Source organism: Phoenix dactylifera, chromosome 4 (assembly GCF_009389715.1).
Source record: "Phoenix dactylifera cultivar Barhee BC4 chromosome 4, palm_55x_up_171113_PBpolish2nd_filt_p, whole genome shotgun sequence".
NCBI classification, from domain to species: Eukaryota; Viridiplantae; Streptophyta; class Magnoliopsida; order Arecales; family Arecaceae; genus Phoenix; species Phoenix dactylifera.
The window spans coordinates 151,064-173,676 of record NC_052395.1 but is presented as its reverse complement, the minus strand read 5'-3'; the positions used below and the strand labels follow the sequence as shown (position 1 = coordinate 173,676).

The window sequence follows — 22,613 nt, the reverse complement described above, 5'->3', positions numbered from 1 at the left end:
ATGTAAGAGCTCTGAGTAAGAGAGTTTTCATGGACATTATGATTCAAGTATTCAGAACCTGTATTGCCTGTTATTCCAAGTCACAAGCATATGATTGATTGATGTAAGCCCCAGTTTGTTTGTCTTTCGCGTCATACCTAATAAAAACTTAAGATTAAGCATGCTGAGATTGTGTTAAATTAATTATGTACTCATATTTTACATCGACATATTTAAATTCATCCATACAAAGCACACATGCTAGGAAACTAGGATTCTAGAAAGAAGCTAAGGGCCAAGTTATGTAATCTTCCCTTTCAGCTTTAACGATATAACATCAAAGTCAAAGCTTTATTTCTGGGGTTTTGTAAATTTAAGAACACATCCAAACACTTCAAGAATTTGGTTTTCTGATAACCATCCAATATCATCCTGAACAAGACATGCAATCACACCAAGTAGATATTTTATTTTTGTTCGGCCACAAAGTAGCAGCAAATTGAATCCATGGTTTTGTGGCTCTAGAGATCCAGCTGAAACTGCTGTCTAATCATAATATACAAAACCTAGATTCAGAAGACTCTTAACAGAAAGAATAATGCATTACATTACAATAGTTGTGACATACAACAGATATAAGCCCCAAGATGGTGCCTCCGTTGCTCCTTTCATAACTTACAAAGTATACACACAGTAATAGTCAAATCACAACTTGTAACTGTGGAACCCTTTGGAGTGACTATAGTATACCCCGGGCATTTTCAATACCAGCCCAGAGTCGGAATAGTGGCTTGCTGCCTCTAAATACACCTCACACATGAAAAAATATATATATGAAAAAATTCAATCAATCAAATTCAAATACTAGAAAAGAAGATCTACCAACTACCCTGGGCTGACCAACTGATTTTGTAGGAATAGAATGATATTGTATTTACATGATGAAGATGAGGTTGATATTTATGCACAGGTTACGGGGAATGGTGGAGAAAGCCTAAAAGATGCATGGGAGGAGAGAAAAAAGGACCCAAGAAAGGATCATTATTCCTTTCTCTGTTGCAAGAAAGCAAAGCCTGAGTTCTCACGAATCAAAGGTGGTGGATCAACATCTGCTATATCTATCTCTGTCATTGACTTGGAGATGTCATCCACTGTAAATGGTATGCTGCATTAAGAAATATAAAGAGGAAGCATGTCTCATTAAGAAATTCTTGGAGCTACTAAACTTGGAACATTTTCTGCATAGATTTGGTGAAAAAGTTCACCTGGAATCATCATCCAACAAGAAAGAGCTGCCTACAGCATTATTTGAGTCCTCGGTCATCATGACTCTCATACTTGAAATAACCTACAAAAATTTAGTGAACTTGATTATCATCAGACAGAAACACTTGGCTTAAGAAGTCAAGCTCCTCTCCACTCAGGATTGCTACTAAAGTATAAACAGAACATGAATCAAAGAGTACGCCAATCAACTACACTTACATCTGAAGAAACACTATGTGTGCCATATTTGTCATCCCAATACATTGTACTGATTCTGTATAACTGTTGTATGCTAAGCACCTGAAAACAGAGTAAGATACAGATTGTAGTTAAATATAAGGATTACGGCTGAACAAATAAATGAGACAAGAACATATGAAAAGGATAAATGGAATGATCCGCACTGGGCATAGGTCATTGGTTATCTCCTTTAATGTCTTCTTGGGCTTTTGATGTATGACCTGAAGTTGGAAAGAGTTGGATACGATAATTGCTCAAAAAAATTAATAATGAACAGCAGACCGTGTTTCAATATTTAAAGGAAATGTACCAAGAATCCGACAGCCTGCCTAATATGCTTCAACTCATCCCAAGCTGAACCTGCATACTGTATGCAAATAAATTTTAGCAAAGCTCTTAATTAATGTTCTCTCTATGAAAATACACTTCAGATGTTTACTTAAAAAAGAGGGAGAAAGACAACAAGACAGATGATCACCTCTTCAGTTGCATCATAGCACCAGTGTTCTAGCTCAGCCAATCCTGCTTTGACATATTCACCGTTGCTAAATGAACAGCACTCGCGCCGAAGAAGAAGGCTACAGAACAGTAAGAAAGGAAAAGGAGAAATTACTCCTTTATATCTTATCGCATGAGTTTAACAGCATAGGGACAACCAATGCTGAGTAGAAATTAAGATATACCTGTTAAATAGTTGAACATTGATAAATGAAAATGTCTGGGTAAAAACCTTGCGCACTAAGAATGGGGGAACCTGTAAAGTCGGCAAACATGAGAAGGTGAAAATATTCACAAAGATAAACGAAGACATTTACTACTCTGAAACATACATAATTGGCTCTCAGTGTTTTCAAGTAGTTGGTTAAGCTTTTCACAATGCTTTGCCAGTGTGCAATCAAAGCTTGCTGGGCTATGGCATTTGCTTGAGAGCGCGATCCTTTCACTAAGCTTGCACGAGATGTTCGAGGAGCCTGACATTTAGCAGAATTTTAACAAACATGCCAAGCAAAACTATTTGAGAAAGACTGGCAAGAAATTAGTTGCTGGGAATTGTGAAGTGCAGCAATTTTCATTGTTTTATTTTTCAAACAATTTAGAAAGTTCTAATAGTACCTGGATACACAAACCAAGTAGTGGGGATATCTCTTTCTTCAAATTGTCTCTTATCATTCCATAAATTTTTTCGAGGAAAGCTGTAAGCTGTTGCTTAAAAAGCAGGGCAGGATATTTGGCTTCAACTTGGCGCAAGTCATTTAATCCACCAATCAGACGACTATTAAGAAAAGGAAACCCAGCACTTTGAGGAGAGGCCCGGATACCCTAAAATAAGTGGAAAATTTTAAAATGAATGATGAAAACTGTTATGAAGAGAAACTCAAAGGGAAATGAATTGATATATGGAAAAGAAAAATTTTGTTTCTTACTTGAGACATTCTCCCAAACAAAGAAGCTGATGTTCTCCGCCTCTGTGGAGTCAAGCTGGCTGCTCCACTTGCTTTCAATGTTCGTTGCAGGAGCAACAATAATGTAGATGAGTTGGATAACCAATAGGCTAATATATCATTGTTATCCTGGGCCTTGAAATAAACGGCAAAACAAATTTCAGTAATTTGCAAAATTAGTACAAAATATGACATGAGATAAAAATTGACCAATATGACTCTGATGCAGGAGAGTGACTGGTTTAGTACGTACATACGCCTGTCTCACATTTTACCCCAAAGGTTGAAATTTTTCTTTTCTTATTCAACCTATGGAACATGAAAGATTACAAGCCTCAGCAAAAAGCAAAGATTATACAATACCTCTATGGCTGAGCTTATCGTTTGAATGATACGGTCAAAAACGCTAGTCCTTTCAACTTCAAATGATCTCCAATGAAGAAGACATTTGTATATGAGGCAAGCAGCAATAGGTCTGCCCCCAGTGAACCCTAGGTCTTGAGAGATGCACTTAATCAGCAAGTCCTGGTTTTCCTGTAGAAAAAAGGTTACAGTGATGAGAAATTGGTGAGAGAAATGGAAGTACATTGTCATGACGAATATATGGAACATTTACGGCACTATCTCTGAGTGATACAGCAAGTTATATCAGAAAAGGAAAAAAAAAAACATACCTGTTGCTTTTCATTCAGTGACTTCTGTGGTTTCTCCTCACTCTCAAGATCCTTCGGATTAGGTAAGGCAGGACTCAAATCCTAAAATTATTTTTATGGATGGGAAAGAACCCAAAAGTCTGTCAATTAACTTGATCAACAAACCACAATTGCATCCAAAGGACAATATTGCACCTACCAATGCAAGTTTAGTTTCACCATTTGGAATATTCCCATTCTCCGGAGTTCTCTGATAAGACACAACATAAAAAACAAGCATATACAAGCAAGAACTAGAAAGAAGGATATCAAAAAAGAGACCACAAATGATGCGACAAGCACCTGCAAGATAGTTGTTTTTGGACGTGCAGCCAATGCCCTGCCAGTTGGTGAAATGGAAAGTGCCTGTTGACGAAGTACTTGATTCTCTGACTCCAGATTGGATACTTTCTCTTCAAGTCTGCATGTATGGAAGGAAAGTTGACAAGTTACCACACAAAGTTGATAGGAAGTTTTAGCTTATAGATTTGTAACTATAGTTTGCTGACTCCTAATATTGGATAGAACTAAAACTCTAAAGCATTCAACTGTCAAATTTCCATCATATTAATTGTGTAACGGAGATAAAACTGACAAACAACTCAGTTCTTATCATAATTAGAACCTTTGAACAGTTTCTTGGAGCTGATCGGTTTTTGTATCAGCATCTTCAACTTTCTTAGCTAGTTCATTATTCCTTTCTTGAGCTTCAAAGTGTGCTTTCTTGGATGCATCAGTTGCCTGACTTTCTGTTAGCAACAAGGCCTGCAATCATAGATAAAGGAGGAAAAGCAAGGTCACCATGTTTTCTTTCAACTAATTAGCTACAAATCTGATATATCAAGTAATTCAATAAATACACATCTAACAAGTTAGTCAAAGGTTCATGTGAATAAGCTAAAAAATGGCTCTCCACTAGTTAGCTAAATTCATTTCATACCACATATATATTTGCTTGTCATCTAACAAAGTAATTATCAGGCTACCTCGGCCTACATCTACATGATTTAGTTGATTACTTTTCTATTAAATTTCTGATTTTACTCACGTACTCTCATGCATAAAACTATGAATCGCTAGCACAGAATTCAGTGATCCTACCTTCAGGTGTTCAACTTCAGCAGTCAATGAATCAATCTTTTCTGTGTCCTGAACTAAGACAGGGGTTTCCTTGATTACTGGCGGTGCTTCTTCAATAGCCTTTCGAGCAGCCTCTCGTTCCCTGGTGAGCGTGGAGCTTGCTTCTTCTAGCTGCAGCTGCATCTCATGCAACATATCCTGCAGCTTAGCAATTTCTTGTGCTTTTGTCTCCTCTAGATCAGTCTGCATATTGGAACCAAACATGATTAAATTTCAAGATCATATTCTGCATGGACAGAAAATGGACATGTTTGATGAAGTAATGCAGAAGGCACATCTGTCTAGAGCATGAGATTGAACAACAGGAAAAATAAGACACAGTAGTTACTCTTAATCGTTTCTCCAACTGCAAACGCCATGTCAATTCCTCCACACGCTTTTCAAGTTTGTCTTTTGCCTCTTTGAGGGCTCCTGTTTCTCTTGCAGCCTGGATACATTCAAATAAAAATAGTTCAGATTTAAGCCTCATTACAAAACATAAATGCATCTCAAAAGTGAAAAGAGACAGGAATTAGACAAAACCATTCGGAGCTTTCTGAGCTCTCTCCTTGCAAGTCTTTGTCTCCAAGCACACTGATAAGTAAGTGTTGCTGTCCACAGATTTTTGTAGTATGAATAATCTCTGTGACAACGCCATTGAGCCTGCATCCATAAGGAAAAGATTCAGCAACAGAGGCTTCATTGTGAGGGCAAGTGAATTCAAGATGCAAAACCATTCATAGAAAGATAAAAAGAAAACAGCAGATATGGAGAAAAGAGTGAAACCATTCATTAATAGTGAAAAATAGCAACATCTTGGTACTGAAAGAAAACACACCTGGATAAGAATTGCTGCTTTGGTTTGCTTTTTGAATCTAAATTCCTTACGAGCAGCCATTGCCCTGGAGCCTGTCTGCAATGTGATTGCAGATGATCTAAGTGTTGTATAAGATTTCCTGGCAAAATACCGACGCAAATTTTTCTGAATTTTCAGTGCTGCAGCTTCCCGTCTCATGTGCTCATACAACTTACAAGCCAATTTTCCTGCAATTAACAAAAAAATAGAAGAAAAAATGGTAATTTAACATATTGACCATAGACCATGCGGACCAGAAATAATTAATTGCATTATGGCACTTTCAATAGGAAGACAGCCATGCAGCATACAGAGGCATATACTTTAGGGTAGTGTAAAGCAACCATCACACTGTATTTGCATTTTTTTAATCTAAATTAGGAGTATACCTCTCCAACGAGCTTGCAAATGAATAGCAGCTTTACGCAGCATAAGGAATTCCTTGCGAGCAATATGTGTACGAATCTGTCTCTGAATAGTTCTGGCAGCTCTTCCTAGTACCTCAGCTCTTCTAGCATCCAATTCAGCCATCTGGCCAGCTCTCAGAAACACCTTGGCCTTTCCTATCTGCCAAAGCCAACCATGTCATGAAATGCAAGAAATTGGCATTTGAAATAACAATATAACTTGCAAGAAAAAATGACTAAAAAACAAGGGCAGTAGGATATTAATATAAATCACAAAATATAACAGAGTAAAAATACATTTATTAGAAGAAACAAAATAAACGGAAGACCAAGTGGTTCCTTTTAGGCATGCAGAATTAGATTACTCGATTTAAGATGTCATTTCAAAGTATTCAATGCATACAGGGATAAGCTGGAGCAAAGTAATCCCTTTATCCATTCGATAAAGTGATATGTTCTGTCTTACTTTCTTCATTGTACTCAAGTTACTTAAATAATTCACAAGCCACTTATATGAAAGATATAATAGAAATCAGTACCAGTCGATGCAATTTGATAGCAAGTAACTTACTTGGTAACCTTTGAGTCCCATTTTATCCAAAATTTTTAGGCACGCAACTTTGTCATCACAGCTGAACAGTAACAAAAACACTGAGTTGATATACAGCTGAAATTTAAGCATAATTAAGTACTGGAAAACTGCACCAAGAATGCATGTTTCAAATTACATAGGACTTACTTTCCTTCCAAAACTTCTGGGGCAAGAACACCAAAACGATGAAGAAATTCATAAAAAGTTCTTCTAGTTGGATATCCAGCACAGCTGATCCTAATTGCTTCAAGAACACCCTACAAGTATGAAAATATGTATACAAAAGGAAAACGATTTTAGATAATGAAAAGCTTGTAGAGAAAGATGTAGAATGTATAAGGCATAATGAGAATAAAGTCAGTTGCTTACTCCACAGCGAAGCTGATGGATAATGTTGAAGTTCTCAAAAATAGCAGGTTTAAGGAGATTATTTGGCTTCACACATCTGATGTAATGAGGTTCTGTAGAGCTTAAGGTCTCCATGAGAGATTGAAGTTGCAGCTGAAATTTATTTACAACCGTCAGTCCAAAAATGAATAAAATAATTAGTAGCTAATCAGATCAAATATTGTCATTTTCAATAGTCAAGCATAAACATTTCATTTATAACATGTATAGATACATATTCAGCATAGATACTAAACTAAATAAAAAATATGAAATAATAAAAATATTAAAGAGGCATATGAAATTCTAAGACGACAAAAAGATAATGCTTCAAGTATTTTCATTTTCAGGATAAATAGTACGAGAGAACTTATCTCCAAGGAGATTATAATAAAAAATAAATAACATATGAAGTCTATCTTACTTTAAAGCGTGACCCAATGGAGGAAAATTTGGAAGATTTTGATGTCTCCTCAGGAAGTGGCGGAAATAAACCCGCTACAAAAGGACAGTTAGATGCATTCAGTAAATCCTGGTGTTCTGCCACCACATAGTCTTTGTTTTTATCTAGAAATTGATTGGCTTGATATGATACCTGCACAGAGCATAAAGAGATTATGAAGGAAAGACGAAAACAGTTCATGTGAAAGAACAAGATCTTTTGAGCACAACACATACCTCCCCTGCATAATGGGAAATGGTAAAATCAGTACGAGAAAGCTTTGGTTTGCTGAACCGCTTGTTGTTTTTAAACATTTGATACAATTTCTGAGCAAACGTTTCGTGTGTTGACTTGGGAAACATGCTGATTGGCACATCATAACACAAGATAAGCAGGGTTACATACTGCAAAGAATAACATATGTCCACAACAGACATTGCAAAGCATGTATATTTGGGAGAATAAGAATTCAAGGATTGCTTTGAAATTTAAATGTCAGCACTATGCAAAGCTAAGAAGCGTTTGCCAACCACTAGACCCCAAAAGATTAAGCTGTTAGGGAAGAGGTCACTAACATATATCAGGCCTTAACACCCTTCCATACATGCAGCCCGGATCATGCACGTGAAGGCATGAATGAGTCAAGAATGACTCGAGATAACAAATCAACAAACTCAAGTAATAACCGGGAACAAGTCAATATGACAAAAGGACTCACAAAAAGGGGTAAAATTGGCCTGAATGGGATTTGAACCCATGAACATTGGCACTGAGACCTTGTTAAGTAACCACTAGACTCCAAAAGCTTTATATCAGGCCTTAACAAGAACAGTTATGGTGGAGACTAGCAGAGGTAAAACACCAGCCACTTACCAGGCTTCATCAAGAAGTGCAATGATTCCACCAGGTTTCTGCACAAAAAGAGAAAAGTAGAAGCTTTGTTATTATCACTGAATCATAAGTTGGATCCATAAAATATGCATGCAGATAAATATGTATCATAATAGAATTGATAAGTTAATCCAGGGGCTTGGATAATGCCAGAAATAAAACAAAACACCCTAAAGATTCATGGAACAGGAACTTTGTAGGAGCATCTTGGAAAAGGAGTTTCAGGATGCTTATGTTTGCTAAATATGGTGAAACTTGATTCCTATATCGCATCTAACATACTCCAAACTGCCATATCCAGTGGATACAGTAGCAAGATTGCCAGATACGAACTACATGTTAAACCACAGTGGTTAAAAATGGTGATGATCACAATGGTGACAGGTGCTTAAATGGTGATGATTGTAGCCTTAGGGATGATTCCATTTATGGTGGCTTTACCTAGATGGGCATATTTCTAGCTATCTAACCATAGGGCAGTTTTTAGTTTTAATTATGTCATGAACAGAAATGAATACCCACAAATTCACTCTGGTGTTACCTCAATAGGTAACGATCTGCACTATTACAACAGAACTTGTGGACATTATACTCATGGCGATTATAACCAAAACTCTATCTTAATAATGGCAAGGGCAGGTTACATAGATGCCCTACCATGCACAGCTGACCAATTAATGTGTGTATCCCTGGGCCCAGGAACTTAATATGTTGTTATGTCCACCTTTACAAGTGTCAAGATTATTGTGCTGATCAGGATGATGATGATGCATGTCAACCTCATCAAAGTGTTACATTATGGAATTAGATTGCTTTTATTGTTTGTTAGAAGCAATTGATTTTACAAAACCCAACATATGCATTCACTATACATCCTTTCAATTTATTTGAAACTTAACAGTTATGAACACACATCCTTTCAATTTATTTGAAACTTAACAGTTACGAACACAAAATAAACATGGATCATATTGATGATTGATATGATATTCATTTTGCCCATCAGCGAAATAAATGATTGGTGGCTCTTGCTAACTGTTCAAAGAAATACAGGTGGTTGATAAGATAACATGAAATTTTAGAGCCTAATTGATTTTTGCAGTATTTCAAATATATCTCCACAAGTGAAATTATTCGTAAATAATTTCATGCGTTATATTGCCTTTTTTGCATTAATCAAAAATATATTTTATTGAAGGACTTTGTTGAAATTAGCCTGCACGATTTCATTAACTTCTGTGTAAAACATTGTCCAATATGAGACTGCTAAGTTCTTGTCCACAGCTATTCCAAACAAGGTCTGCCAAATCGTGTTGTACCGCCCGGTTCATGCAGTACCAAACCGATCAGGTGCCAAACCGGGTCAGTTCGCTCTATAAAAACCGGAACCGGTCATTTTTGGGCCAGAACCGGACGGTTCCGTCTGGTTCACGGTGGACTCGGTGCGAACCAATCGGTTTGCACCGAGTCAAGCACCGTGGCATTATTGTCACAGCCCGGCCGCCATAGTGTGGCCGCTGGCTTTAAAAGTCAAACATCACCGAAGGGGAAGGCCCGAGAAGGCCTTCCCAACGGTCAGTCCACACAGAGCCAAGACTTCCCCTTTCCAAAAACTCCACAAACAACACTGATTAATGCTATCAGAAGGAAGAGCCAAGGCTAAATAAGGTGTGCTTCCTCTTTCCTATCTCCTTTCTTCCTTTTCGGGAGGGGGTGACTTGAAAAAATAGCTCAAATATTACAAAAAAGAGGAGATTATGCCAAATTTTTCGATTTGGGCTTGATTTTTGTATATGTTGTAGATCTATGGACGATGCACATGCTAACATAAAAATTTTAATTTTTGAATTATAGATAATTTTTAAAAATTATAAATATATTTTTAGATTAAAAAATTATTTTTTAAAAAAAATAAATAAAAATAAAAGAACTGTAAAATCAGAAACGTATTTAGAGACATCATTAAGCAGTGGTGGAACTACCAAATGGGTAGGGACTTGCATCTAGTAAGTAAGCAAGAACATTGAAAATTAGACTGTTCGTGTACTTGTACAACTTTACTAAGACGGTCTCCTCTGTGTGTAACATACTCTCTGAACCCTCGGTTCTAGTACAGCATAACTGAAATTAGTATGGATGACGAACTTCTGGCCGCTCTATGTAATATCATATACAAGATGGAGCTTGATCCAGAAGTCGCGGCCCTATGTCTAGAAGAGATTACTTAACTTAAGTGGCATATGTAAGTTACCTGGTATCTTGTATTATTTAACATAATACAACACGGTTCTTTTTCACATACCAAATTATTTAGAGAGGGCGGCGACAGCTTTGAAGTGTGGGCAACTGTTGTAAGCAAGACAAATATGAATCCAGGTATGTTACGCATCAAGAGGACATTTAGTTGGTATTGGATGGTTACTAATATGGTATTATCTTATATCTATGTTTTTCAATGTTTTTGCAGCTGAATAGTAGATTCATTTTGGACTATCCGCGAGAAATCTTAGGCAGGTAGCTATGTGGATCTTCTCCCAGACGGTCTCCTCGAGTAACTATGAGTGCAACTAGTCCACCTTTGCCCTCATCCACAGCAAGCGAAGGAACCATTTGACACAGAAGCGCCTCAACGACCTTATATATATTCACTACAATCTGAAGTTGAGGCTGACGTGCATTCAAAAGGAAGTGGAGCACAAATATACAGATCTGATCCATAATACTTTCGTTGATGATGAGGATGATCCTATGATCGGATGGCTTGTGAACCAACAGCATGAGCGAAAGCTTGACAAGCCAGAATCACCTCCACAACCGGCCAGCTTTGTAGCCAACGAGACTAGGGTCGATGCAGGGCAATGAGCTGAGCGCAACATTCCACGCATTCCTACAGCTAATCAGTCACAGCCACAGGAAAGCCAGTCACCACATGACTCTGTTCGAGACATCCTCTCAAAGATATGATCAAGAGATGATTAGACAAGACCACTATGCTACCCGGTCGACTCGATCAGAAGGGCTATATAACCAAACAGAGGGGCACGAAAGGCAAGAAGGCAGCTGCCCAGCAGACCAAAAAAGAAAAACAAAAGGCATCTGTAGCCCTAATAGAGAGGGTCGAAGAGTCCTGGAGCAGCAGCGATGACAGTTCTGGTGGTCATGAATCTGTTGGCCATGGAAGAAATGGAGTAGGATCCATAGATGTATCAGGTTTCGAGCCGTATACCGGATCCTATTATCCGCAGTCACAAGCAGCCTATGACCCATATAGATATGGATATGGATATGGTGCGTTTGAGGCATTTTTCGGTGACTACTACCCTATGCAGCCTAGAGCATCTTACGGGTCAGATTTTGCTGCCAGCATATTCGGATGAGCCCTTTACAGTTGTATTATCAATTAGAGGACACCTCTTAGAGCCAAAGCTTCAGCGAGAGATCCGAGAGTGCTTATAACCCAGCGCGCTTCTCATGGGATGAACATACAAAACTACAACGCCGCTTGGTTAAAAAAGTGTGTTGATGTGCCTCCTGATTATACTAATGATCCGGATATCTACGAGAGGCATCGCCACTCGATCTGATTTTAGATATCAGTATGTATGTTGCACTTTAAAAGTATGTAATTGATTGTATCTTGATTTGAAAATATTTTATGTTGTTCATTTTATGATTTATTTCTTTTTAAAGCAATAAGATGCATCATCTAGAATAAACCGAAATCACTGATATATCAAAAAACATCAAAAAAAAATCAAAAAAAAATCAAGAAAACATCAAAAAAAACATCACATTAAACTTAAATTCATAGAAAAAGTTCGAAAAGAGAAAACTACAAAAAGAATATGGTGTGTCAGTTCGTGAACTGACACGCCCTACCGGTTCGGTCGATTCGACTCAGCCTGAACCGGTACTGAACCGTACCGGGCGCCGACCGGTACGGATCCCGGAATCGATTCGTCGGACCTTGATTCCAAACACCGTCCAAACTGAAATTTTAGAACACTTGTTCTATATATAAACTATTACATCAATGCTTCACCAATCTCCCATCCATCTTTCTTCAAAAGCATAGTGTAAAAGGCCAATCTTATGATTAAATTAAATAATGGAGTGCTCCTAGGGCAGACTTAAGTAATCTGGCTACCATATGTCAAGAGAAGGAAAAAATGCACCTTCTCAATTAGGTCCAGCACATCTTGGTTATCAACAAACTCAATGTAGCTCCAGTTAATCTCCTCCTTGGTATACTCCTCCTGCTCCATTTTAAAGACATGCTGCAAGGACAACATCATTTGTTAAAAATAAAATTGTAAGAAAAGCTGCCTGAAAATTATGGTCAGGATTTCAGGAAAACCTGGTTGAAATGTTGTTGCAGCTTTTCATTTGTAAAATTGATGCAGAATTGTTCAAAACTGTTTCCCACAAAATGCATTAATTTAGGTTTACAAAAATCAAGGCTAATGATTAATAGTTTCTCAGAACACATACTGCACATGCACTTGCATTTCTCTGTAGATGGCTTACCTATTACATTTGAAACTTTCAAAACCATAGATATCAAGAACTCCAATCAGTGACTTTGAGTTTGGGTCCTGCCCAATAGATACATTGATTTTATCTACCAGCCTGCAGACATTATAATCAGTCATAAAATAATATCATTTACAAAAATAGTAATAAGAAACTCTGAAATAATGAGAAATCTTCCAAAAAACTTCTCAGATAACAGATAAGATTCTTGGTTCATACCAATCAAATAGGCGGGAGTATAACGTTTTTGCTAGACCATCCCTGCTGACAATTGCTGAAGCAGGATCAAGACTTCTTGTAATAACTTCTTCTGGTGTTACCATCACACGTTTAATTAGTGCATCTTCCAAACCTTTGGCATCACATCTGCCATTGAGCATTTAATTATGGAAGTTTGTTAAATTGATAATTCATCAACATTAAATTTGGTAAAGTAATTTCAAATATTTCAAATTAACAGAACAAAAGAACTTGGACATACACCAGCAGTTCAGCTGTCATGTTGAGATGGAACCTTGACTTCTCATCCTTAATTACGGATGAATCTATCTCTGGCCCTTTTGCAAATTCTATATTTCCAAGATGTAGTATCGCAGCTACAACCCTGAATATTGCCTCCTGAAGACAGTTACATTATTAAGACAATAATATTACTATTAAGCAATAGAATAAAGTGTACTCAATATTTGCACAGCTTTATGCCTTGAAAACAACTCATATTGCATGCCTGTTCTTGCTCGCTGATTCCAACTATATCCATGGCCCTTCTAGTTGCTAGATATTCATGAGAATCATTAACCCCATCCAACTCGAAGCAATTAGACTGATTAAGATAATGGAATGATCTAGGATTTCCCAGCTTATACTTTGCAATATCCTGCCAGTTTGATAATACTGTCATATTCCTCAAATTATTCCACAAGTACAATTAAAATGTACAATAGATATGGAATTAGAGAATAGAGACCTCAGGTGGGGCCGCACAAAGAAGGTAAAAGCAATGGTAATTTCTCTCGGGATCGTTGATTTGGCAGACACGAGACCTTTCAAGCAAGTAGGTTCTGATAGCAGCACCTGATATCCTTCCACTTTTGTCAAATTGAATCTCGACGAACTTACCAAACCGACTTGAACACAATTTAATGCACAGAGATGAGAAGAGCACAATTAGCCGATTGGAATTAACAATTATCTAGTAACAAACAGGAGAAATAATTTGCTACAATTTTCCCCTAATAGAACTATCTGTTTTAAACCTTGAATGGACATTTAAGAGCATGTCACTGTTGACAAGAACACATTTAACAAAAACTTACCTTGAGTTGTTGTTTCTAATGGTTTTGGCATTCCCAAAAGCTTCAAGAACTGGATTAGACTGAATTTAGAATGAGAAAGCATTAATCCAGGCTGAACCTTAAATGCCATTTGTTGGAAGTGATGGGAAGAAAATGAAATGTTGTGGGAAAAAACTGAATTTCATGGGACAACTTTTTCCAACTTACTTCCAATACTTGTTGTTCAACAGTCCTTCCTTCTACTCCAGATCGTCCACCCAAGTATGCCAGATATCTCATGAGCATCTTTGTTGTCTCAGTTTTACCAGCACCACTTTCTCCACTGACCAAAATGGAGTTGCTTTTTCCTTCATTTATCATTGCCCTTTTTTATTTGAAAAATCCAGATCAGAACCCACTTAGATACAACCACTTGTGGGGAAAAAAAAAAGATATGGAACATCACCTGTAAGCAACATCTGCAACTGCAAAAACATGAGGGCTTAGCTCCCCAAATGCTGCTCCTTTATACTGTTCCATCATGTGAGTGTCATAAAGATGAGGCAGCCTTTGAAAGGGGTTTATTGCAATCAGTATATTGCCAGTGTATGTCTGAGAATGCAAGAGAACCTAGTGTCACGAACAATCCTTTTTTCCAGTCAATGACTTTAACATTGTATGAAAGACATGATAAACAGCTTACATATATTTCATTGAGTTCATAACGGGCGGCCAGATTCTGCAGTACACCAGGTTCGTGCAAATATGATAATTTTGTCATGTCATCCACACCTCCAGGTGGAGCTTCTGTATCCCTGGGAAACACCTTCGATAAATTTGCAACAACCTGTATGCAAATATTAACCAGGAATAACCTCACTAACCATAAATTTTGCAAAGATTTCAATGATACGATTACTGATTATACCAATTCAAAAAAGAAATTTAAACACCAATCAGCTATAGGTCACGATCTCATTATATATCTCATTTCTTTCCCTTTTTTCTTCCAAGATAATCCTTCGATATTTTCCTTCTATATTCGCAGTCATCCATCTAATTGTCAACTTGTGGACTGTCAAAGTCGAACATTTTTTTGCAAATTTCCAAAATCTCATGATAGGAAAAGATTATGGAGAAATAATATTTTGTGAGATTAAAACATTATAAGAGAGGATTGAGGACGACAAAAAAATTACAACGGTTTACCTCAGAAAAAGTAGAGAATTGTTTAAGACTATAATTAAATGAAGATTCATTTTTTCGAGAAAACATGAAGATATTTGCTATACTGAACCATGATAAACGAGGAAATAATGATACAAATGATTTGTGGAATCCTCAGGGAGACAGGATATCTTTTCAATACGCACTGAATATTGCAGTTATGCAATAAATACATTTTAAAAAAACAAGAAAGAATTTGTAGATCAAATTTAAACTAACAAACATGAAAAAATGAAAAAATAGATGTTATTCTAGGATAATTTTCATTTGGAACAAAATGATGAAATGGCCATGGGTTGTTCTATGGTAAATGAAATTAAATAAGTCTTCTCTTTATCTTTTTATTGTTATAACCAAAATTTATTTTAAAGTTCAAAGGGTTTGATTATGTGCAAGAATAACTAAACCCAATAACAAACTTTGTGTGACAGGAAAAAACATTTGTAGAGTAAATTTTAAACTAACAAACATGAAAAAAATTAAAAAATAGATGGTATTCTATCATAATTTTCATTCGGAAATGGCCACGGAATGTTCTATAGTAAATGAAATCAAATTAAAAAGAGACCATCTAATCCTCAACTCTCTTACCTCTCTAAGGATTTGTTATCTTCCTCAAGAAGTCTTCTCTTTATCTTTTAATTGTTATAAGTTATAACCAAAATTTATTTTGAAGTTCAAAGGATTTGATTATGTGCAAGAATCACTACACCCAATAACAAATTTTATGTGACTTTGTTGTTTATCATATCTTTCTGATGGTATTTTACAATTTATCTAAAAATAGACTGAGATATTGACTGGCTCTAAATAGGCTACATCTGCTATCTTGGCACATTCTCAGCTCCAATACTTTCAATCAACCCTATGAAGAATGGGAGAACATGATAGATGGACCAAATCTACAATTTTTTGGAAGAAGAAGAAGATTCTTATAATCTCTCCCTAATGCAGTGATCACAGGCGTGCTGTTTAACCCCTCCATTCTGACTTGAGACAGCAGATGTCCGCCCAATCACTCCATACTCCCACTCAACCTCTAGCAAGGATTTGCATGTTTTGTAGATCACAGCCATTCATTTACTTGAAATTCAGGTGAGACCCACTTGAAACATCTAACACACCTATCATCAGTTTGCAGCACCAACTGAAATATGAGGGAACATGAAATGGCATGGAAGTAGGAGGCAGAAGGTATGATGCTCCCTCTAACGAATATGCATCACTTAAATCTTCATCTCATAATTATGACAGCAATATATCACAGTAGGAGAATTGAAAAAGAAAATATATTAGACAGCCAGTAAAACAGTAGATAGATTGCTAGAGGAGTAAACCTACAAAGCAGCAAGGTACATCATTAAAGAATAAAAATCCTATTGCTTTGGCTTTAGTAAAACACCGGCTAAATTATATTTAATTAAGACAAAGTACTTCTGCTGCTGACATAAGAAAGCACAATTAAAAAGTTTTGTAGATTGGACGATAGTAATCTACAAGGATTTTGAGGAGGTTGTTCATAGAGTAGCAACCAAAATTAACAGGTCTATAGTTTGCATACATACCGTTTTTCCATTGGAAGTACGCACATGGACCTCACTACCATTGATCTGAAAAACCTCCCCATCTATCCAGGCTAAAATGGGATCTTCAATCCATACATGGGAACCTACAATAATGTTAACTGAGGCTGCCTGCAAAAGCATGTACAAACCACAATAAGTATAAAATACATAGCATGTTAGAACTCCTGTAATATACAACCTCTAAGCTAGATATAAGACCTGATTTTGTTGATAAAGAAAAGGGTTCAGATTGTAGGTGTTTTCATTATATGATATTTTTCCAAATTTTGTTCTTGCTTGCAAAATGCAAATCAACTGCATCTGTAAAAGTGTTGCTAATCAATTGCATATCAAGTAATAACCAAGCTCCGGTACTATTACTGCGTAATTTAGTGTACAAAAACGTAGTCTGGAGCATATAACAGCACATCTAATAAAGTCACAACATACTCAAAATTAACTTCTAGTGATTTTTTTGAATTTCATAATAAGTTTTTCTAAAAAAATCTAAATCACATAATTGAAAAAAAAAAAAAATTCTAGCATATGAGTTGTTAGATGTGATAGGCCCATTGACTGTGTGCACTGTACCATGAATCATGTTAATTTTCATAACAAAAGAAGCATGCTAGAATATAATATGGCCATGAACAATAGAACATTGACAATATCTTCACATATTGTTGAGTACTGTTTTGAATTTGATGTCATGCTAGCTAAGAAAACTTTAAAATCATGACGTACTTTTTCTGGTATTCTTGCACTCGACATGCATGTCATGCATGCATTTTAGTCCATCTGTATAATATTTTGTATACTGGTTATGCATATTGTACATGATGTATTACCAGGTGTGCAGCACTACGTTAATCGGGCTCAAAATCATGATTATCCACTCAAATCATACAATCTTTAACTATCATGATAACCACATTTAACATGTTAGTGGCAAGTATGGGTTACTGGTTATATTTACTCTTTTTTTTTGTCTTAATATGCTGTTCAACCAGGCAATGGGACCACCTTATTGCATGTTGCAATGACTAGGAGAAAGCAGTCATCATCCTCCTTCCCTTGATCTCCTACTATAAAGGGTATTTTTCTATAAGGCATTTAAAAACTTATGTCCGCCATGCTCGCTATTAACGCAAGTTATTTGTGCTACGATTTGTTATGAATGGTTATGGACTGGGTATCTCTGGATAGAGTGATTAAGCAAGACTACTTGCTCTGCAGGAACTTTTCAAATGTCCTGAAGATTTTGGAAAGGTGAGCACCATTTAAGATGTGGACAGGAAAGAGTTTCAGAACATGAAGAGAGTTGCTTGACCTCGCCCAGTGCTAATTTTTTGTTCAGACAGAAGGCCTTGGCCCCAGAAGCTTTCCAGAAATACATAGGAATGCCATGGTTTAGCAGTCTTCCCTGTGAAAAGCATCTTACAAAGAGAAGACCAAGTAAAACTGCCTCATTCCTCAATCTTGTACAGGATATTTGGTCTCCTGATGTGATCATCAGATATGTCAAAACTGAGAAGATGAGGAAAGTTTCATTATTTATTTGTTGCATACCTTCCTTACTGGTGGGACTCCGATATGATCTTTCTAGCATATACAAGAAATCTTTGAATTCCTTTTGGGAAGTCTGGATCATTTGTGGTCCTAGGAAAGCACCTCACATGTTGTTATTGCCACAGGGAAAAATTGGTAATTAGGCTCTATTAGGTACATTTGCATATGGACTCTAACATTTCCCTGGATTTTGGTGATAGAAACAGGGAGACATGTAGGACTTCATGGCATGTTCACAACCCTAATTGATGAGCTTCTTAACGTCTGGAGCCATGCCCGCTTGCTAAAATGAATTACTAGTAGGATTTAAGTTCCTCTATGGTTTGGTGAAAGGCTTGGCGAGTATTGATGTATGAATGAAAGGGCAAGACGCAGCGTGATCTGTAAAACCACAAATAGACTGAGGGCAATATCGTCTCATCTCACTACATTGTCTGCTACTCCCTTAATTGAAACTTCTCGTATGGTGTATCAAGGGATATCAAAGCTTCTAAAAGGATGAAATCAATTAGAAAAATCCAACCCAACTCCAGCTTTAGTTATTGCATGTCTTAGCTGGCAAAGAAAACCTCACTCTAGCTTTACTTCTCATTTCATTTTGCAGGGGGTGGATCTATTCGCAGGCAATTCAAGAATTAGCAAGTGATCCTCTTGATAATCAATCTGAAAAGCCCTTCTGCAAACTAATGTCAAAATGCCCGACCATCGACAAAACCCAAAAATCCGCAGCATTAACATCAGCCATCGTATCATCATAACAACATTAAAATATCAAGAAACCACTCATGGTCCAATCGTCCGATCCCAAATAATCCGCCGCCTCGCCCCCTACATATCACTTTTCAATCCCCAATTAGCCCTTGCACCATATAAATCGCAACCCGAATCCCTAGAATCATGGCGACCTTCTATTTCGACGAAGAGCACACGAAATCAAGAAACAGATAACACAATATGAAATTAAGGCCCAATAACAGAAACAAGACCGAATAAGATTTCAGACACAACGCGAAAAGGGATTCAGGTTCCGTACCATAGATCATCCGACAGATAACGGGCGATCAGATCGGAGACGGAGGAGAACCGCCTCTCTTTCGACGCGACGATCTACGAAGTCCTGGAGGAGAGGGGGGATCGTTCTTGGAGGATTCCGAGGCTTTTCCCCTTAGCCTCTCCTCACTTCTCTCCGCGTCGCTCTCTTTCTCTCCCTATCTTCGAGTCGCTGTTTCTCTCTCTAGGTTTCGGGGTGGGTCGTCAGAAAAGAAGAGAGGCTTCGTGGTCTGCTGCTGCTGCTGCCGTTAAAATGGGACATGGTAATTCTAAATAATAGCTCTAATTAAATAAATGACGAAAATGTGCTCTGAGTCGGCGTTCGGACAGTATTTTTTTTAATAATGTATATAATAATAATAATAATACCTGAGACAAAGACGTGGAGACCATATTGCCCCTTCCGTATACGCGCTTCTCGCTACGGTCGGGTCTTGGGTCACGGAATGACGAGAATACCCCTAGGTGGCTTTAAAAATCGGACGCCCTCTTCATTCCATGGTTTGGGTGGGCCGTGGCCCAGTTGATGGGTCGGACAAGCAAGAGATATCATCTACTTGGTGATATCTTGTAATAGAAAAATGCTAGAGTTCACAGGTCATATTATGGCTCAATTCATCAGTCTTGTGCGAAAGTGTGGTTGGTAGAGCAATATGAAGAGGGTGGACCAACATTGCCTCTTTCTGTGCATCATGCTCATGGTATCTCAAAAGCCTATAGCAATATTACACTAGCTTAAAATTTCTAGCGTGCTTAAACGAGACATGAAAGCAATATAGGCCGGTCTAGATTATGCTCGGCGTATGTTGCTGGCTAGTGTGGTACTGTTTAAAAAAAAATCGGCTATGGTCATTGAATAGGTTCAACAGATTATTGGCGGTGTGGGCAAGTGCCGCCCTTTGATCCAAGACATCCGAACCATAGTCGGTAATGGAATGGCTTTTTAGGCTAAGCATGTCCATAGAGAGGCCAATAGAGCTGCAAACTGGATAGCCTCATACGTGGCCAACCATTCTGAAGACACTCTTTGGGTTGGGGAAAGTGAGCTGCCTAATGCAGTCCAAAATATACTGTATTTTAACCTTTTTGGATTATCTGTACTAGAATTGTATGAATCATCTGGTTCAAAAGAAAAAAAGAGTCATAAAAAGACTATTAAGAATGGAACAAGAATCATAACCTCCATAACCAAAAGGAGGGCACCAACTTGACGTTGTCATTGTTTTTCAGACATGTCATCTTTTCGACTCCATAACCTTTTCCTTTCTACATTTCCATATATCATCATTGCATACTTTTGGTTATTATCATCATTGATTATACTATTTTACGTAACAACGACACATGCTGTTGGCCACAAGGCTCTTTCTTTATTTCCTTTTTATATTTTTGTTTATCATCGATATTGATCCAGTTTCATGGCAGAACCACATTTTTTTAGATGCGGGTACCCTTGCCTTGATATACTTGAGGTATCTCATATATGCAAGGAATTTAAGAGGAAGTCTATATTTCGGTCATAGAAGGTCCCAAAGTTTTTGGTAAACCAGCTGGATCAACTAAAACACCCTGGATTGCACCCAACTCAAAATTATTAAACATCTAGACACCCTGGTTGGATTTAGGGTCGTCACTAGAAAACAATCAATCTCTTGGCAACATGTCCAATTTCAATAATAATATAGACATTATGTTTCATCATGTACTAGCCCTCTCTTCAAATCCACCATATATCTTCAAACAGACTCGTGAAACTAAGACAACCAAAGAAACTTATAAATATATCAAATAAATAAATATAATAAACCAAAAATACACCCTGGCTGGTTCTCCAGCATCTAATAATTTACAACTGGATGGATACCCTTTGGGGCGGGGGTAGTTATGTAAATCCAAGAAATCATATGCCCTTTTTTTGTCCCCAAGGATACGCCCTCAGAGAACGGAATGGTATATACGTAATTTAAGCGCAAAACCAGGGGTGGTCGGTCAAATTACGGGTTCCACGAGGCTCTCGTATGCGACAAGGCGGATATCATATCCTGGCAGGCGCGAGTTTGCAGGGGACGATATCACTGGCGGAGGGGTCGCGGTATATACTAATCATCCACTCGCCTTGGCTTGCGTATTCCTGTCGGAATACCGAAGCAAGCTGCGGCTTCCCATGCTTGACAAAAGTATCCTATCCCCTTGTGTGACCAAATTGCCCTTGTCACCGACCCCTCCGTTTCACCGTGAATATTTTTCATACCGCCGTTATTCGATTACGACGGCCCTAAACATTGGATATCATGACGTCATTAGCCGTTGTGAGTTGCAAAGGTTTAAAGTTTTGAACTTCGAAGGAATGAATGTCCGCGTTTTGTCCGCTTGGGCCAATTACTAGAATTTTTGAATGAAGCAGGGTGGTGCAACGGCTGCTTTGTGCTTTCACATATCATGGTTTTATTTTCTCAAAACAATATATACCATGATAAAGAATTAAAAAAAATGAAAAAAAAATCCATTTAGAGGTCTCCAGATTGCAATCAGTGCTATAGAAAAATAATTTATTCCTACTAGAAGTAGTCAGTTTTGTACCTTTGATGCAAAATATTCACCTCCACTCACACGAATTCACCATTAAATCACCCATCGCACATATTTCAAGGTAGTCTGAATTTCACCATTCATCTACTTACATAGATCTCAAGGTGACCAGTGAATGATTCAGCGGCAGATTCATGCCAAAAAAAAAAAAAAAAGAATCCTCCTCCCGTGTAAACACGATGAGAGAAGATTTTATGGCCGAACTTTTTGCATACGACCTAAATATCTCTATGTAGCTGTAGGTGGACTATTTTATTATTATTATTATGGCTAAATTGCCTTTATTAGTGTTCTTGTGTAACTAGAGGTTGATTATTCTAAACGTAAAGTTGCAAAAAGAAATCTAGAGATATTTTAGAGTCTTATCCTAGGAAGTAAAAAGTATGTGGGATCTATGCATCTTTAGATATGATCATCCAATTCTAAACCCATGTCCTGACCCCCCTTTACTTTTTATTCATTTTTTAAATCTTTCTTTTTTCCTTCCTCTCAT

General features: G+C 37.4%; 1 protein-coding gene across 1 annotated transcript; it reads right to left on the bottom strand.

Annotated features, from left to right (window-relative positions):
• Nucleotides 1–428: 428 nt before the first annotated feature.
• On the bottom strand, nucleotides 429–19,755 carry LOC103696269 (myosin-17-like). Its single transcript, XM_008777832.4, has 39 exons — nucleotides 19,515–19,755; nucleotides 16,913–17,041; nucleotides 14,824–14,967; nucleotides 14,587–14,732; nucleotides 14,349–14,505; nucleotides 14,163–14,221; nucleotides 13,814–13,973; nucleotides 13,574–13,723; nucleotides 13,328–13,464; nucleotides 13,066–13,212; nucleotides 12,841–12,942; nucleotides 12,671–12,728; nucleotides 12,489–12,590; nucleotides 8,296–8,333; nucleotides 7,659–7,785; nucleotides 7,405–7,575; nucleotides 6,963–7,094; nucleotides 6,741–6,850; nucleotides 6,573–6,633; nucleotides 5,984–6,161; nucleotides 5,577–5,782; nucleotides 5,282–5,401; nucleotides 5,088–5,186; nucleotides 4,721–4,942; nucleotides 4,245–4,384; nucleotides 3,923–4,040; nucleotides 3,780–3,830; nucleotides 3,602–3,682; nucleotides 3,291–3,461; nucleotides 2,910–3,062; nucleotides 2,599–2,805; nucleotides 2,316–2,456; nucleotides 2,169–2,239; nucleotides 1,964–2,063; nucleotides 1,796–1,852; nucleotides 1,650–1,706; nucleotides 1,465–1,545; nucleotides 1,245–1,327; nucleotides 429–1,144 (listed from the first exon to the last, which is right to left on the bottom strand). The coding sequence occupies exons 1-39, from the start codon at nucleotides 19,515–19,517 to the stop codon at nucleotides 1,021–1,023; spliced, it is 4,593 nt and encodes a 1,530-aa protein (XP_008776054.2). The 5' UTR covers nucleotides 19,518–19,755; the 3' UTR covers nucleotides 429–1,020.
• Between the last annotated feature and the right edge of the window lie 2,858 nt (nucleotides 19,756–22,613).

What these genes read in the sequence shown, in the direction of transcription:
- LOC103696269 (XM_008777832.4), bottom strand. An exon ending in ATTAGAAACAACAACTCAAG is followed by an intron (nt 13,974 to 14,162) that starts GTAAGTTTTTGT and finishes ATTGTGTTCAAG; the next exon opens with TCGGTTTGGTAAGTTCGTCG. An exon ending in ATGACAGCTGAACTGCTGGT is followed by an intron (nt 13,213 to 13,327) that starts GTATGTCCAAGT and finishes GCTCAATGGCAG; the next exon opens with ATGTGATGCCAAAGGTTTGG.